The 17,162-nt window shown below is 38.0% G+C and overlaps 1 protein-coding gene across 1 annotated transcript; it reads right to left on the bottom strand.

Moving 5' to 3' along the window:
- Positions 1–1,834: 1,834 nt before the first annotated feature.
- LOC148372497 (uncharacterized) lies at positions 1,835–16,247 on the bottom strand. The gene is made up of 11 exons (XM_088328048.1): positions 16,213–16,247; positions 14,466–14,519; positions 13,042–13,143; positions 10,106–10,189; positions 9,960–10,040; positions 9,852–9,889; positions 9,658–9,753; positions 7,709–7,868; positions 7,560–7,633; positions 5,328–5,435; positions 1,835–3,111 (listed from the first exon to the last, which is right to left on the bottom strand). Exons 2-11 carry the CDS (start codon positions 14,494–14,496, stop codon positions 2,857–2,859), a joined length of 1,029 nt encoding a protein of 342 aa, XP_088184174.1. The 5' UTR covers positions 14,497–14,519; positions 16,213–16,247; the 3' UTR covers positions 1,835–2,856.
- Positions 16,248–17,162: the final 915 nt, after the last annotated feature.

Below are 17,162 nucleotides of genomic sequence, written 5' to 3'. Positions count from 1 at the left end.
AACAGCAGGGCCCGACAGCTTTCACTGGTTTACCCCTGCCGCATCATACTAAAATTAAAACACACCCTCAAAATGCCAAGCGTGCTCCTAAACATATTTTTTTTAAAACCTTGCATTCAATCAGCTAATTTTATCATCACTTTTAGATCTCAGATACTGTATTCTTAAATTAGCCTAGTCTATCGGTTATTTGTATTGTGCCTTGTGCACGGGGAGAAAAGGAAGCAATTTTATTTGTGCTGTATGTTGAGCATAGAGCATATTTGACAATAAAGTAGAAGTTGAGTGGAGTTAACATCAGATACAACCCCATGGGAACGATATATAAATAATAATTTGGCCTTCCTCAAAAGTCCCTCCATAAAATTCAGCTGGTTCAAAACGCCTCTGCTCGTATCATCACAAAAACATCTTCCCAGGAGCACATCACCCCTTTTCTTCAACAGCTACATTGGCTTCCTGTTCAACATCGCATCAGCTAAAAACTGATCCTATAAACATATATGGCCATTCACAACCTGGCCCCTCCTTACCCGTCTGACCTTCTCCAGGTGCACGTCCCCACTCGCTCCCTCAGATCCTCGTCCTCCCTCCGACTGTCAGTGCCCCCTGCCCACCTGAGCACCATGGGAGCCAGAGCCTTCAGTCGTGCTGCTCCAAAGCTTTGGAACAATCTACCTCCGGACCTCCAAAATTGCACACCTCTCTCCATCTTTAAGTCCCGTCTAAAAACACACCTGTTCAGGACTGCCTACAACACATAGCTTCTCTATTTCCCATGTTTTTATGATTTTATGTCTTGTTTTTATTTAATTTTTCGCTTACAATTTTTTTACATTGTATTTTCTCATTGTCTGTACAGTGTCCTTGGGTGGCTTGAAAGGCGCTTTTAAATAAAATACATTATTATTATTATTGTTATTTGACAACAATGTAATTTCAAAACTTCGAAATTCAAAATATAAATAAAAAGTGAGGAAGTTTTTGGATTAAAATGTTTATTCGTTTGCAGTAAAGACGCTCTTGCGCAAGTGATGATTTCATAAGCGGAAGTTGTCTTTTTAAACAAAATGAAAAACAAAAACGATGTCCAGAGTGCTTACACAATTTTCTTTTAAACTTCAAATTCAAAATGTTTTCTTTATAATCAGAAAAGCTTAAAGTATACATATTGTAAAATAAAACTCAAACTTAGCATTTGTATGAGCTACGGATTGGATCCTATTGGAACAGTCAACCCTTGCTGTAACGTGGTTCGATCTTCACGGTTTCGCTACCACACTAATTTGTATCCCGTTTTGTGTGCTGCATTCTGATTGTCTAAAGAGCATCTCTGCTTATCATTATTAAACAATGCCGTAGGTATTTGTCTACTATTTGTTAAACAAATGCCTTGAAATGGATTTGGTTTCAATGTATAATGGAGTCTTAAATTGTATAATTATGCTAAAATAGTTTTCAATCGAGCGAGTTTGCATATCACTGGTAATCGGGACTCTATCAGTACCCCAATTCAAGCAAACAAACAAAAAAAAAATACATATTTTGCAACGTGGAATATAAATCCCAGCTTTGAAAACAAAGCACAAGCACAAGCTAGCGGAGGCTCTCCTACCTGACCCTCATTTACGAGCTTTGCCAAAATGCATTCCGTTTGTACAATATGTAATCACAAACATGGTCAAAATTAAAAACATCTCCAAATAAAATTTCAGATAGTTGAGATTTATTTCCATGTATAATGTATAACAGAAGATTCTCAAATGCCACTTTGACTGTGAAATATATACCTAAGACATTATAAACACGTTTTGTCAAGTAAATATGTCACAAATAAAGACAAATAAACAAAAACAAGGACATTACAAAGATAACTAAACATGCGCCTCTGGGTAAAACATTGCAGTGAATTTCGACTACACCCTGTAAAAGGTCTCTCGAGGTGCTGCATAAAGTGCATATTAATATTAAATATATCATCACAGCTACATTATTCTTATCATGGCTTTAAAGACAGCAGAAAAAAAAGATAAATGAATGATGGACGGATAATTCATTAGGTGGGCCTGCATGACAGAGGAGAAAAAAAATCATACTGAAAAATTCACAGTCCTTACTAAAATACGTTTGATAATTGTTGCATTTAAATTGTAAGAATATAATGAATTACCTACAATATAGGGTTTGTTTGCAGTGGTTTTGCCTTGAAGCTAAGTACATCATTTATGTTTTAAGGGGCGGATGTTGGTTGCGGTTTCTTGATTTATTGACAAATTATTGAGATCTTTAAATATTTTCTTTATCCTCTGAATTCAATATTGCATTTTTTGGGCCATGTGTAACAATTTATTGTTTCTTTGAAGGGACAGTGTGTATTATTCAATACCTCATTTGTTCATAAAAAAACAAAAACAAAACAACATATTGATTGAAAAAAATAAGCAAAATACACAAACTATCGTATAAACATGCATTTAAAAAAATACTCGTAGTTTGAAAAATTACCATTTATTTTACTCAAGATGACCCTCACTATAGGGAGCTGACATCATTGTCATCTTGCTGCTACAGGCACCCTAAAACCCTAAAAAACTGGTGTAAAGCTAGGCAAAAAACAAGGAGAAAAAATATGCTTTTTGGTCATTCCGTAGTTTGTATTACTCCTTGTGCTTTTAGCATTAGATTTCGTCTGCACTACGCAACACAACGATATCTGGTGGACACTGTCTGTGTAAATATTCTTAATTAAATAAAAGTGAACATGAAATGCGATGTGGGAGAAAAAGTGTAACAAAAAATCATGCAAAATACAATTGAGCATCAGCAACATATACAAAAGATTTAACTTTTGTATCCTCACAGTAGGAGAATAGAGGTCAACAGCAGGCACACAAAGGACGTCGTAAGGCCTGTCTGAAGATGTGGCTCCGGGGCCCCGGAGGACACGTGGTTGAGGGTCCCGTTGAGCCACAAGCACGACATGTAGGTCACGTTGCAGCACTCCAAGTGGCAGGGAGGCAGCGTTGCGTCCCGGCAAGGTGTCTCTGCCGAACAGTTGGCGGTGCAGCCTGCTGTCCACTGTGTGGCTGAGTTGACTGTTTGCTTTATCAGCTAATGAGAAAATGGTGAAATGACCCACATTTTCAAAAATTGTGCTTTCATCCAATATGATACAATAATCTCATTTTTTAAACATCCATTTCGTGACTATTTAACATTTACAGGGATCAGACTTTTCCGCGGATCCGCGGATTTCCGCTGTTTTTGAACCCCAAAGATCATTCCCGTAAATCGTCTAAATTCGATGAGAAAATATTTTGGGGGGGGTGAGGTATGATACGTGACTGTTTCATCACCCCAAGTTAGCAGTTAGAGATCGCGAGAAAAATCGGCAAAAAGAAGCGCAGCACATTAGATCTATAACACACAACAAATAGATCGACTCCTACCATTGGTCGATAGGTTCGCTGATAACCAATCAGCGGAGCTTTTGTTCAGAGCATTGGCTTTCTCAAACATGGCGCTCTTTCCGGTCTTTTCAAACGGTGAAATGAGTGTTTGAAAAAGTAAATATGAAAATACTAAGAAAAGAAGACGAGGCTTTTGTCTCCGAGATTGATAAAGGAATCAAGAATAAATTTAAGTGGTCATGGCTGGAGAAGACTGTCACAGACTGACATGTATTTTCTTTAAGCATGTTCAGTTTGTGCATTCTATTTTCAAATTAATGATGAATGGTTATTAATGTATATATTTTCATATATATTGTTGATTAGTAGCTAAATACAAGGTCCATCTTCATCATCAAAACACAACAACAATGGTGATGGTTGTAACATAGTAATCCCCCAATTGTTTTAAACATCTTAAAACTGAAAAAAATACATGGTTTCTGTTTTGTTGGATTTAATTCATTCTAGTGCAATTTTCACATAGCAAATAAGATAAATGCTGTTGGCTTCCCCCACCGGGCTCCGCCCTGGACCTGGCCGGGGCCTGGGGCCCCTGGACCCTGGCTATTTCAGCTGAAAATGAAAATCTCCATTCTGATCCCTGCATTTACTATTGCCTTGCCATGATTTTATGTATGTATTTACGTATTCAGTTTGTTTTTATTTTATTTTAACCATAGTGTGTGTCTCTGTATTTGGCATTTCGGGTTGTTGGGTGGCAAGGAAGAGGGGTATTCTATTTTTCTATTATACATTTATTGTTTTTATACAGCACTTTGAGTTGCAATCCGTTGCATAAAAGTACTGCACAAATAATTTGATTTTATTAATCAATTTGGTTGTACATACGCTTTATATTATAAAAAGTCAGTCAAACATGGAATATAAAAACTAAAGAGATATTTAGTAAAATTCCAAATTTGCCTCTTCGGCCTAGGCAGTTATTTTAAGAGGATAAAAATATTCAATTTATTCTTATTTGTCGCCATTAATATAATAAGTGACTTTTGCGCCATCTTCTGGAATCACGTTTTTAAGTTTTAATTTTCAGTTTCATAAAATACACACAATCCGACAGAACGGTAATGGTGTTTCCCTACGAATTAACACTGCAAAAAGTATTGTTAGATAATACAGTATAGGAAAATGTAGTAAAACAATAAGCAAGTTACATTTTCTTGTAAAACCGGCAGATAATTTTTCTTGTGTATATATCTATTTTACCAGATATGATTCTTAACATAAGAAAACATATTTAGAACAAGCTAAATTATTTGCTGGTGTAACAAGAAAACAATCCACAATAAAGTGATTATATTTTACTGCATAATTCACTTAATTTAGTAATTATTGGCATGGCTCATTTCCGTATTTCTTTAGTAAAATAAATGTGATTAAAATTATTCAAATATTTACAATCTATTATTTGCCCATTTTAAGTATTATTTTCAAATTTTAACGGGAAAATTAGTTAAATATACTGAAACAAGAAAAAATATACTTAAAATAAGCATGAGATAAGCATTGATTAGTGGAACAAAAATATTTGTTTTGCTACTGTCATGTGAAGAACACTTCTCACATTTTTGTCAGGAAGATGAATTAACGACATTATTCCCCAAAAAAGACTTTTGGATATTAATATTTTTTTAAAGCAAGCAACAATACATTTAATACTGACTGTTTTAGAAAATAGTGTGTTTAATAGCTCTTTAATAGAAAAACGATTTAGATAATGAGCAAAACAAATTTTGGGGATATGCTTTTTTTCACATTACCGTGATGTTTCACAACTTCTTTACAATAGCGTTCTTCTTTACAATTTAATATTGCATGTATTTCCCGGGATTGTGTGGCACATTGTATGGCACCCACCTGACAGTGCAGCTGCGAAGAGGAGCACGTCTGCATTGTGTTGCTAAAGCTGGTGTAGCAGGTGGTGCCGGTGCAAGTCCCCTGGTGGCATTTGTTTCCTTGAGGGACCTAGGGAGGAGAAAATTTTGACCCACGGCGCCGATATGCCACAAACAGAATGTGTCCCTTTTTCCACTGCGTACCACTGTGATGTAGCCTAACCTGTTGCTTTCCCCAAATCAGAGCATGGACAAATTTGTGATAAAATAACTCATTTTGGGAATTTGCACTCCCTTATAATTTAAGTCAGTAAGGTCCTAGATGCTGGGCATCAAAAATATGATCTACACATTATCCAATGGTGTGGGATACACTGAAATTTTTGAGCGATTTCCAATTCCTTACCTCTTAAAAAACAGACCTGACAATCTATATGTTTTCATTAAAATTTTTATTAACGCAAACTTTTGGCTTTTCTATACTTGTTTAATAAGACATAGAACAAAAGCTGCAAACTACTCGAACTAATTTTTTAGTGGCATATGACGCTGTTCTTCTATATTTTGAGTTATTTCAGCAGAAAGAGAAATTGGATGACCTCAGACCAAAACAAGGAGGATCTAATGATCTCTCTAAATTCAGCAAATTCCATCCATCCTCCATTATTTGCACCAATTATGCTTAGTAGGGTCACAGGGGTGCTGGAGCGCATTTCAGCTTCCCTCGGGCAGTGGGCAGGGGACACCCTGAACTGGTTGCCACTCACTCGCTCATTCACACCTAGGGACAATTTGGACCTGACATGCGTGTTTTTTAGAATGTGGGAGGAAACCAGAGTTCCCGGAGGAAACCCCGCAGGCATGGCGAGACCATGCAAATTCCTCACGGGCAGGCTGCAGTAGCTGGACTTGAACCCTGAACCACTACACTGGCTGTGGGCCAACCACCTATCCGCAATACCGCCATTCAGCAAATTGAGGCCAATAAATCCTCTGGAGGATGCTTTAAAACTATGCACCCCTAGTTTACAGTGGAGGATTTTTAAAAATCAAAATAAGATTTTTTTTTTAGATCATAAATAAGAAAGAAAGCTCCCGCCTTCTAGCCAAAGTCTACAAAGTAACAATTTGTTGGATACCTATAAAAGGTAATTCTAAGCGATTATCTGGTGGAGTAGAGTGTGTCACGTGAATTATCAGATTGGGAAATGATTGAGAGATTAACATACAGTAAAAGAAAGTATAATGACACAGTCAGTCAGGAAAATCTAAATAATTTTCCTTTTATTTAAGTAAATAAAGTCTAGAAATATTTAATTTTGAGATACATCAGGAAGATTAGTCTGTGGTGTGTAAAATGTGTGATTTTTTAAATCATTTTAAATGCCTATAAGGTAATTTGCAAAATGATAGGCTCTGACAATCTTTATGCATGCATTTGGTCAACAAGAGGGTTTAAGTCAGGGGTGTCAATCGGAAGGAAGAACCAAATCAAAAAATAAGCTACAAGCCAGAGTGATCGAATATTGAAACATTTTAAAATGACAAATATAGTCTGGTTATTTGGTTGTTTAGTTGGATCCACTAGGATTGTGCGGGCACCATTCCCTGTGGTGGGTCATTGGCAGGTACACTGTTCACAATTACGGATCCCTTAACCGCTAGGGTCATCGGGGCACCACTTCCTATAGTGTGTCTTGGGCAAGTACAGCTTGGTGGCGCCCATCCCTCTCCAGGCTGTTTTTTTTTCGGGTAGGGTTTGCTCCCCCACATCAAACAGTACTAGTTTCCATGGTCACCAGTAGCAGGAGAAGCATCCTGATCTCACTCAGATACAGCACCCTCATCTTCTGGACAATGTTGTTTTTCGGTGTAAAGCGTCATCCCACTCTTCAGATATGAGCAAGACCTCAGCAATGGTGGCGTTAGTGTGACGATACGGATACAAGATCCTAAATCACTGGGGGAAAATGATGTTGTTCCGTAATAATGAGTATCATGTGCAATACTCATTGCATCACTTGTGGCTTTCATATACCGAACGTAACTGCATCTACCGAAAAGAGAACAAATATCTCATCTCATCTCATTGGCTGCACCGCTTATCCTCAGTAGGGTTGCGGGGAGAACAAATACATTTCAATATAATCCAATAATTAATCACGATTATTTCAGGGGCAATAGAAAACCATTTTCCAGGGGCCGGATGTGGCCCGTGAGCCTTCACATTGACATAAATGGTCTAAGTCCTTACCTGGACCGTCGTAGCCGGCTGGGTGGGTGCCACCGTCATTGACATGGTAACTGTTGGGGTGGATGGAGAAACTCCTTGACAAAAACAAAGATATTTTCGTTTTCACCAAAGGATACAGAAAGTCAGTTTGAAAGCGACGTGTGGCGTACCCTGTGACGTGGTCATCATCAGGTTAGCGAAAGTGTCGGCGAGGCAGCCCGTTGTGTTGCAGCAGGCCACGGTGCAGTTTGTGTCTGTGTCGTTGGCGCAGATGCTGCTGCAGGGGGCGCTGCAGTTGGCCATGTAGTACATAGATTCCATCTTCAACAGCTGGTTTAATGTAAAAGAAAACAAATATAGATATAAAAAAAAAATCTTACGTATGATCAAAACATAAAATCAGCACAAAAATGTCAGTACAGTAATCCCTCGCTGTATCGCAGTGTACTTTCCGCAGTTTCACTACTTTGCCGACTTTCATCGTGCATTGTATTCTGCATTCTTCCTTTGTCTGCCTTTCAGTCAATAACTTTGCAGTCTAAACTGTACACCTGTGTAAAACAGCTTAATGAAGTTATGTGCGAATCGTTTTCAATTTTAAGTTTTTTTGAAAACCCAACCTGTCAGCAAATTGCTCCTGACCGACTTCGTCCGGCCCCAAAAAGCAGAGGAACATGCTTTTGTCATGATTACTGAGTCGGGGCACCTGCGGCTGCCCCGGTGGCGCCAACAGCCCTGGTCGCTGATTGGCTCCTTGCCACTTTTTAAACCCCCCGGCTCCCTGTTACCGGCGTCCGATCGTTGCGACCCTTCAGCTCCCGCTAAGGCAAGCCTTCCGAACCTGACTCCTTGTTTTTTTGGCTCTCGTACGTTTCCCGGCTTCGACCTGTTTCCGTTTGATCACGTCTCTACTCCTGCGCCCCGACAACCCTCCCTGCTTTGCCCTCTTCGACACTGCTATCGCTCGCCAGAGAAGTGCCACTTCCGCGTCCCGGACAACCTGCTCCCCACAACCAACGATCACTGGATCGTGGGTGCCAGCTTACGTCTCCTTCTCAATAAAACTAAGAAACTAACGCAATTGGGTTCCTGGTGTCTGACAGCTTTCTATTGTCAACGATGTTTGACTTCACCACACCCTTAAGCAGGTATATGTATGTATGTTTATATATATATATATATATATATATATATATATATATATATATATATATATATATATTGTATATATATATAAAATATGTTTGCTTTAATGGCTCTTTGGGTCAAAAAAGTTCCCGACCCCCGCTTAAGGGTGTGGTGAAGTTCTCGTTGGCAATAGAAAGTGTGTAAAGCTTTTGGGAACCCCAAAAAAAGAAATTGTAGGATAGAAAATATGTCTCTTGTATTTTCTACTTTCTTTGTATCAAATTTTTTAATCTAAAGATATTTCACTCAAACTCCCTGCATTACAAAAACAACAAAATCAGTATTTCACTATAGAAAAATGCATTCATGTTTACTTTCTTTATTCTTAGTTTTGTACAATATTTCTGATCATGTCACTCTTGTATGTTTCCCTTGTCTATCACGCGAAAGATACCCAGTGAGAGATCGGGTGGAAACATATGTTGGCCTGGAGAGGGACCGGAGCCACAAGCTTGTACTTGCCCAAGACACACCACAGGAAATGGTGCCTCTACGACCCATGTGGTTAAGGTATTCAACCAACCAACCAACCAATCAAGCAACGATGCGACCAACCAACCAACCAACCAACCAACCAACCAACCAACCAACCAACCAACCAACCGACCAACTGACCAACCAACAAACCAACCAGATACAATTAAGGCCACTACCTTGAAAATTTGCCTATCTACCCTAATATTCCTTTTTAAATGTTATTCTATTTTTCTAGGTGTTTACCTATCTAATCTCATTGTGAACAAAGTACACCATATTGTAATCAATGGCAATTAAAATAATTATATAAAAATAATAATAACAAAAACATTGGAGAATTGCTTCACCTTACACATCCGAGAAGATGCACATAAAAATGATTGGCATTTATTTCAGGCTTCTTTTAAAACAGATTTGTCGACATGTTCCAAAATACCATGTTGGACTTGCTCACCTGACACCATTCCCCGCTGGCACATTGCGTGGCATTCTGACTCATGTACATGGCGTTGCATTCTGAGTAATTACATGAGAATACTGGACAGTAGATCTGCATCCGGGAGACAAAACGTAAGAAAGGGTTAAGCTAGCTAGATTATTACCTACCTAGAAATATAAACTTGAATTTATAGTTGGAATTGGACTTGCCATGTCCATTGGCATCATTGTTGTATTGTTCATACTCCCTGTCAATATGAACCAAGGTGATTAAGACCAGATACTAAAAATATTGCAAATATATAGAACAGAACCTACCAGAGGAAGTGTACATCATCATGGTTGTAGGATTTCCCGGGCCGGTGTTTGGATTCATGTTTGTTACAGTGCCAGCCATGCCTGTAGAGACAAAAGAGTATTCACAGGTAAAAACACAATTGTTGTCAATTCGGTTAAAAACCTACTGGAGGAGGACGCGGACATCATTGTGGTTGAGCCGGTGTTTGGACTCATAGTCATGCTGGTAGTGCTGCCGGATATAGACATTGCTGTGGAAGAAGTAGATATTGGATTAAAAATACTAAAATTGTATCTTGGAAAAATGAGACTGACTGGTGCAAAAATTGTGCTCCTCACTATACTGTATTTTCCGGAATATAAGTCGCAGTATTTTTTTACAGTTTGGCCTGGGGTGTGACTTATACTTCAGGTGCAACTTATATATGGAATCAACACATTTTCATATCATTGCCTCTTTAATTTGTATTACCAGTATATCATTTCACAGGTTATTTTTTTACTTAACCGCAAGAGGGCGCTACAGGCCCATGTTGATAAACTCAACATTGCCGGTAATTTATAAAAACAACTGAGAACAGCTGAACAAAATGTAATCGAAAAGAAAGTCATTATTCTGCAGATTACAACCTGCTAATAGCGAAACATGCAGCCGAAAACAATCGAGCGTCCGAAAGGTTGGAGTGAGCGAGAAACGAAGGTGAAAATGAATCTGACGTGACGTGAAGGAGGAAGCGAATGGACTTAGTGATTTGGAATGAAACTGATAGTTTGGTCAGAGTTTTATGAATAACTCTTAATATTTTACGTCGTTGTTTTTGACTTCTTAAGAATGTTTTGGTTGGTGCGACTAATACTCCAGAGCGACTTATAGTCCGGAAAATACAGTCATTCATATCCATCTTAGGGGAGGTCATTTTGCCACTTGCTGTTGACGGAAAACGACACAGTTGTGCTCAAGTAAGGGCCAATCACGGCTTACTTGTTTTGTATGTTAAGTTATGTGATTTTTGGGGGAAGTCTTGCTTGCGTGTCTTTATTTGTTATTATTTAATTCTATACAAATACCATGGTTTTATAACAATTGTTTACATCTTTTATCACAGATATTTTTTAATTAGTGGGGTAAGTGTGTAATTTTTTAAGTTTACACCAGTAGCGTTTTATTTCCTTGCCATATGTGGTCATGAAAAGAGCCATATCTGGCTTGCGAGCCATACGTTCTGAACCCCTACCAAACAGTAATAATGATTTGAATACAATTAAAAAAATTTGAGCATTGTAATATTTTTTTAAATTGAGTTTCTTTGAGATTTTCTGTCCTGCCACCATTTTTTCTCTATTTAAATGTCGGAAAATCAAAAGTTTTTAATAATAATATTAATAACAATAATAGTTATTATAACAAAAATAATCATTATTTAGATACAATTACAAAGTTTTTGTTTTAATTGACAATTTGAAAAAAAAAAAACTTTAATTTAAATTTTTGTCCCTTCACAAATTTTTTCATTTAAATTTAGGAAAAACCCAATTTTTACAATGAATACTAACAATATATAACTAAAACGTTTCTAGTTTTATGGAAAAAAAAATGTAACAAGATATTTTCTTCGAAAAAAATAAGCATTTTTACATTTAAAAAAAGATTGTTTTTTGTTAACAATTGAACATTTTTTTCAAAGTAATATTTATAGTTCATATGAATTATCCCCTAAACCTTTTCTTAAATTATACTTTAGTTCCCCCAAAAAACACGTGTCTTCGTAAAAGGAAAGAAACATGATTATAGTACAATAAGCAACAAAACAAAACACACTGGTGGACATGGACGCCTTGGTGGTGGTCATCATCATCGTCATTGCTGTCCCAGAGACGCCATTTGGACTGGTGGTGGTGCCAGGCATGGGCGTGGCTGTGGTTGTTCCTACATTAGAAGTACTATCTGAGCTAGCAGAAGTTGTTGTTTTGGTTAGCATGCCTCTAGTTTGCACGGCTGTGGATAAGGATGAACTTGTGGACCATGGCATGGTACTAGCTGATGTGGATGAAGAAGCAGAGGTTGTTCCGATGTTAGGAAGACTGACTGAGCTAGTTAAAGCCATGGGTGTAGAACCAGCCACACTTGTGGTGGAAGATGACATCATCATGCCGCCGGTTGGAGCTGCTGAGGATAAAGGTTCACCTGCAGTGGCGGTGGACAAAGATGAGGACCACACCATGGTACTAGTTGCATCTGGTGAAGAACTAGAGGAGATTCCATTGACTGAGCTAGTTGAAGCAATGTTTGTAGAACCCGTGGGACTTGTACTGGAGGATGACATCATCATACCTGTGGATGAAGGCTCACTTGTGGTGGCCACAGGTGAGGACCATGACATGGTGCTAGTTGCATCTGGTGTGGAACTAGCGGTGATTCCATTGACAAAGCTAGTAGAAGGCATGGTTTTAGAATCAATTGCACTTGTTCCAGAGGATGATATCATCCAGTCTGTGGATAAAGGCTCATTTGTGGTGGCCACAGGTGAAGACCATGCCATGGTACTGACTGAAGCTGGTGAGGAACTAGAGGGGGCTCCACTAACTGAGCTAGATGAAGCCATGTTTGTAGAACCAGTGACACTTGTCCCAGAGGATGACATCATCGTGCCGGTGGTGGAAGGCCCGTTCGGTGAGGACCATGCCATGGTACTGGCTGAAGCTGGTGATGAACTAGAGGGGGCTCCACTAACTGAGCTAGATGAAGCCATGTTTGCAAAACCAGTAGCACTTGTTCCGGAAGATGACATTATCATGCCTGTGGACGAAGGCCCGTTTGGTGAGGACCATGCCATGGTACTGATTGCAGCTGGTGAGGAACTAGAGGTGGTTCTACCGACTGAGCTAGATGAATCCATACTTGTAGAACCAGTGGCACTTGTTCCAGATGAAGACATCACCATACCTGTGGATGAAGGCTCGCTTACGGTGGTCGCAGGTAAGGATGACATCCACGACAAGCTAGGAGCTGCTGTGGATAAACGCGTGCTTGATGGGGTTTGGGAAGCGCCTGTGGAAGACAAGGCGGTGGGGGGTATGCTTGTATCTATGGATGTGGCCATACCGGTGACGGGGGGAGAGGTGGCGCCCGCTGTACCTCCTGACATGGTGAGAAGAAGAAGAAGCCCCAATAACGAAAGATGTGGGGGTGTTATATCAAGCCAACCTGGAGGAGGAAAAAAAAACATTGAAAAAGAACACTAATAAATGAATGGCCAACTGCGCATATGCATTTATGCTCAGGTTGTAGATGGGAGTTCAGGGTGGTAATGGCTTTTGGTAAGAAGTTTAATTCATTTTAAGGTAGATGCTTATAACAATATTTTAATCAACTCTGCCATTAGAGGTTTGAGTCTGAGTAATTTTAGATTAAATACTACATGGAAAAAATAAAAAGTTCTTAATGCTTCCACAAAAAATACCATATTGTCATATAAATTAAAACAATAGCTCTTAAAAATTAAGCCAAATGTAATTACAACGGATCTGTGTTTAATGAATCGGGCGAGGCGATATCACAAAATCATCAATGCTGAGTCAGAAATTGCCTTTGAGTTTGATGAATGAGCAAATGACACCTTTTCTTTATGTTGAATTAGTTTTTTTTAATATATAACTATTTTATCGTCATAGTTGTATTTGTAGTTGTTGTATTTCTTTTAATAATCAGATTCAATGAAAGATGAAGGAATACTTTTGTAATGTATTATCTCAAAAATAGTTTTCCTGAAAATGAAAACTATATACTGTTTATAGTTTATCAATTATAAACTTCAACAATGAAACATTCTCTTCAATGTATTTCAATATAATTTGGAAAATTACAACTTGGGTCTTTTTACATGAAGGTGTTTTTTTGGGGGTGGCTAGGGGGGAATTGAAATTTGAAAACCCTTTCCCCTAAATCCTACTACCATATTTTGCCCCCAAAAAGACAAATTATTTATTTATAATTAAAAAACAAAAAAGTTCATCACTATATGGGGTGGCAGTAGGAGGTAGAGCGCTCGTCTTGGAATCAAGAGATCGCAGTTCGAATTCCGGCTCCTCCGTGTTACATGTCGATGTGTCCTTGGGTAAGACACTGAACCCATAATAAGCAGGTTAGCGCCTTGCACGGCTGCACGGCTATTGGGAAATGTGAAGCACACCGTAAAGCGCTTTGGGAAGTCATTGACTATATATGCAGATCATTCCGATTCATTATAAAGTCAAAGCTTTCTGCAACTCTTTAACTGAAGATAAAGACTACGGTCTTTGAGTTCCTTCCTAGAAGTATGCAAACGTTACAGGGGAAAGGTTAATCGAAATATTCTGTCACACAAATTTGGAGCTTTGTGTAAGAAGTTTGACAACCAGTCATATCAAAATATCATACAAAGTCTGTTATGTAATCCGATAAATCATGTCCAAATGTCAAACATCTCCCGCCCAAAGCTCACTATAGATTCTGCAAACAAGTTGTTTTTGAATGAGCAAAGCTTCTACCTGTGGGCATTAGTAAAGTGGTTGAGGCCATTGTCAGAGAGGCGGAAAAATAATCTGGAATGACAAAAACAAAAACAAACAAACACAAAAAGATGACAAAACCAATACATTGACATGACATAGCTGGCATAATGCATTCGGTCGTTTGAATGGCTTTCTTCTGTGCTAAACGATGCACGCCATGTGAGCAAATATCCTACGTGAGAGCTTTATCATTGACTGCACCAATTGTTGTGGTGAACAGTAGCTCATATTGCTTGGTTAGAGACAAAAGAGAGGAAAGCACTGAGATAAATAACTTTAGGGAACGAAGGTAAGGTAACTCAGCACTTGGACAGTCGTCTTTGTCATTTATTGGTTTAGAGATTTAAGCGCGCATACATCCGTATTTGTACATTTGTTAACCGTGCACGCAATTAAAAATTATTTGCTTCTGGATCAGTCCCATTGGGAGGCCGATTAAGGAGCCACACTTGTTTATATTTCTCCTCTGGGTTGGACACCCTGGAAACAAAACCACAACAGCGGCCTGCGTTCTTATGGTAACTGCATGGACGTGATTGCGAACTTGATGCTGTCTTGCACACAAACAGAAATGTTTTACAAGGTGAATGCGTTTCCATGGTAATAATATGTACAAATATTATTTGGAATTAGCTAAATCATCGGCCAAATAAACAATTTTCTTAGCGTCAGAGATTACATTTTTATAATGCTACATTTTTCTCTTTATTTTAAATACATGAAAATATGTAATGTGACAAATACTAGAAATGGTTTAATATTAACACTAAAACAAGACGATAAACAATAACAAAAATTGAATCCATCACAAGAGAAATCATTACACGAAACATCAATCAAAACGCTTTTCTTCCCAAAAACATATAAGGATAAAATGAAGGGGTTAAAAAAATGAAAAATGAAAGATAAAAAAAAAAAATGCAGATTAATGACTTACTCAATAACTTCTAATTATGTTTCTTTATCCTGTATTTTTTAATAAATATAATAACAATTTCTTAAATAAATTTGATTATATTCATAATAGTTATATTCAACCTTGCATATGCATGCATACTTAAATTACAACAACTTTTTAAAATTGCAGTGCATGCTTCTGTTTCTTATTTTTTTGACCTTGCTACTATTTGTTACAGTATTTGTATTGTGCCCAATTAATTGCAGGCCGTAAAATAAATAATTTAACCGGTGTTGTATGATGTGCATAGAGCATATTTGATATTAAAATTGAGTTGAGTTTTAGTTTATCAGAGTTTAAGCTTTTACCTTTCTATAGTAGTAGTCAATTTGCACATATAATGTGTTTTTACATGAGAACACATACTGAAATAACATTTATATATACAATAAATTCTGTAATGCTATCAATTTCTTAATGTCTAATGAATGGCACATATGGTAACTCTGACTAAAAACAATGATACATATATTTGTATTGCGTTGCGTGTATTTAAGACATTCTTAAAAATGAAAACTAAATCCTGCAGTCCATCTTAAGTGTTTTCAACCAGACTTTCTTGTGTTAGGTCGTTGTGACTCATACACTATATCATATTAAACATGTGATATGTGATATTAATGTCTCAATTCCATTGGGAAAATTTAAACAATTCTTTTATGTAGCAATTTGTCATAAATACGTCAAGTTTACAAAACCTGTTAATACAATATAATGCAGAAACTGTACCAAAAAGAAGGATGCTTTATATGTGGGTGAACTCACCTTGCGTAGCAGGTCTTGTGTCAGCTGCGGGTGAAGTGAATGAGTCCTCTTGCAAAAAGACTCGTGCTCTTTGTCGCCTCCCCTCCTCTCTTCCACCAACCCTTTGGCTGGATTCTCCTGGTGACGCCACTTCTGGTAGCGATGATGGACGCCATCATCTGGAAGAAAAAAAACAAAGAGTTAAATTATAGTCGCAATACTCATCTAATAGAAAATCGAGGAATTGAGATACATTTGTGGCATGGAGGCAGGTGACCCATAGTTAAAGTCTGATTAACAAATGTTAGTGACCAAGAAAATAATATTGGAAACATCTAACCATGGCATTTTTGTATTTAGAGTAAACTCTCATTTGAACCACATAGTATAGTTTGTTGGTTGGTTGGTTGGATCCCCTAACCTCACAAGTTGTAGGGGGACCATTTCCTGTGGTGTGTCTTGGGTAAGTACAGCACACTGTGCGAAATAACATCTTTCTCATGGCGGATGAGATATGCATCGCTTTAGGTCACAATAAGAGCAGCGCTGTGTGGATGTGGAATGAGACGGCAGAAAGAGGGACTGGACATGGCGAATGTAAATATAGCTAAAGCTGAAGAGAAAAAGATCAAAAAGCACACCGGAGTTCAATGTTGTCTCCTGCACGATAAAAAAAATGCTTTTAAATAAAATGCAAAGTAAAGTCATGACTGAGTCACTCCGGGTAGTCAAGTCAAGTCATGTTAATTTGTATAGGCCTTAATCACAAGGAGTCTTAAAGGGCTGCACAAACCATAGATTATTGCAAACCACAGACTATTATTGCAACATCCCCTGATCTAAAACCTACAAAAGGGGCAAGGAAAAACTCAAAAACCTCAACATGAGGAAAGTGAAGTAAGCCGCCATATTGGAAATGAGGGAGCAAGCTAAGCATGATTTTGTATACTACCAACAGAACCTTAAAATCA

This window comes from Urocampus carinirostris, chromosome 2 (genome assembly GCF_059441175.1).
Source record: "Urocampus carinirostris isolate Australia breed hairy pipefish chromosome 2, RoL_Ucar_1.0, whole genome shotgun sequence".
Lineage (NCBI taxonomy): Eukaryota > Metazoa > Chordata > Actinopteri > Syngnathiformes > Syngnathidae > Urocampus > Urocampus carinirostris.
The sequence above is the reverse complement of the archived record's forward strand: the minus strand, read 5'-3'. Positions and strand labels throughout refer to the sequence as shown.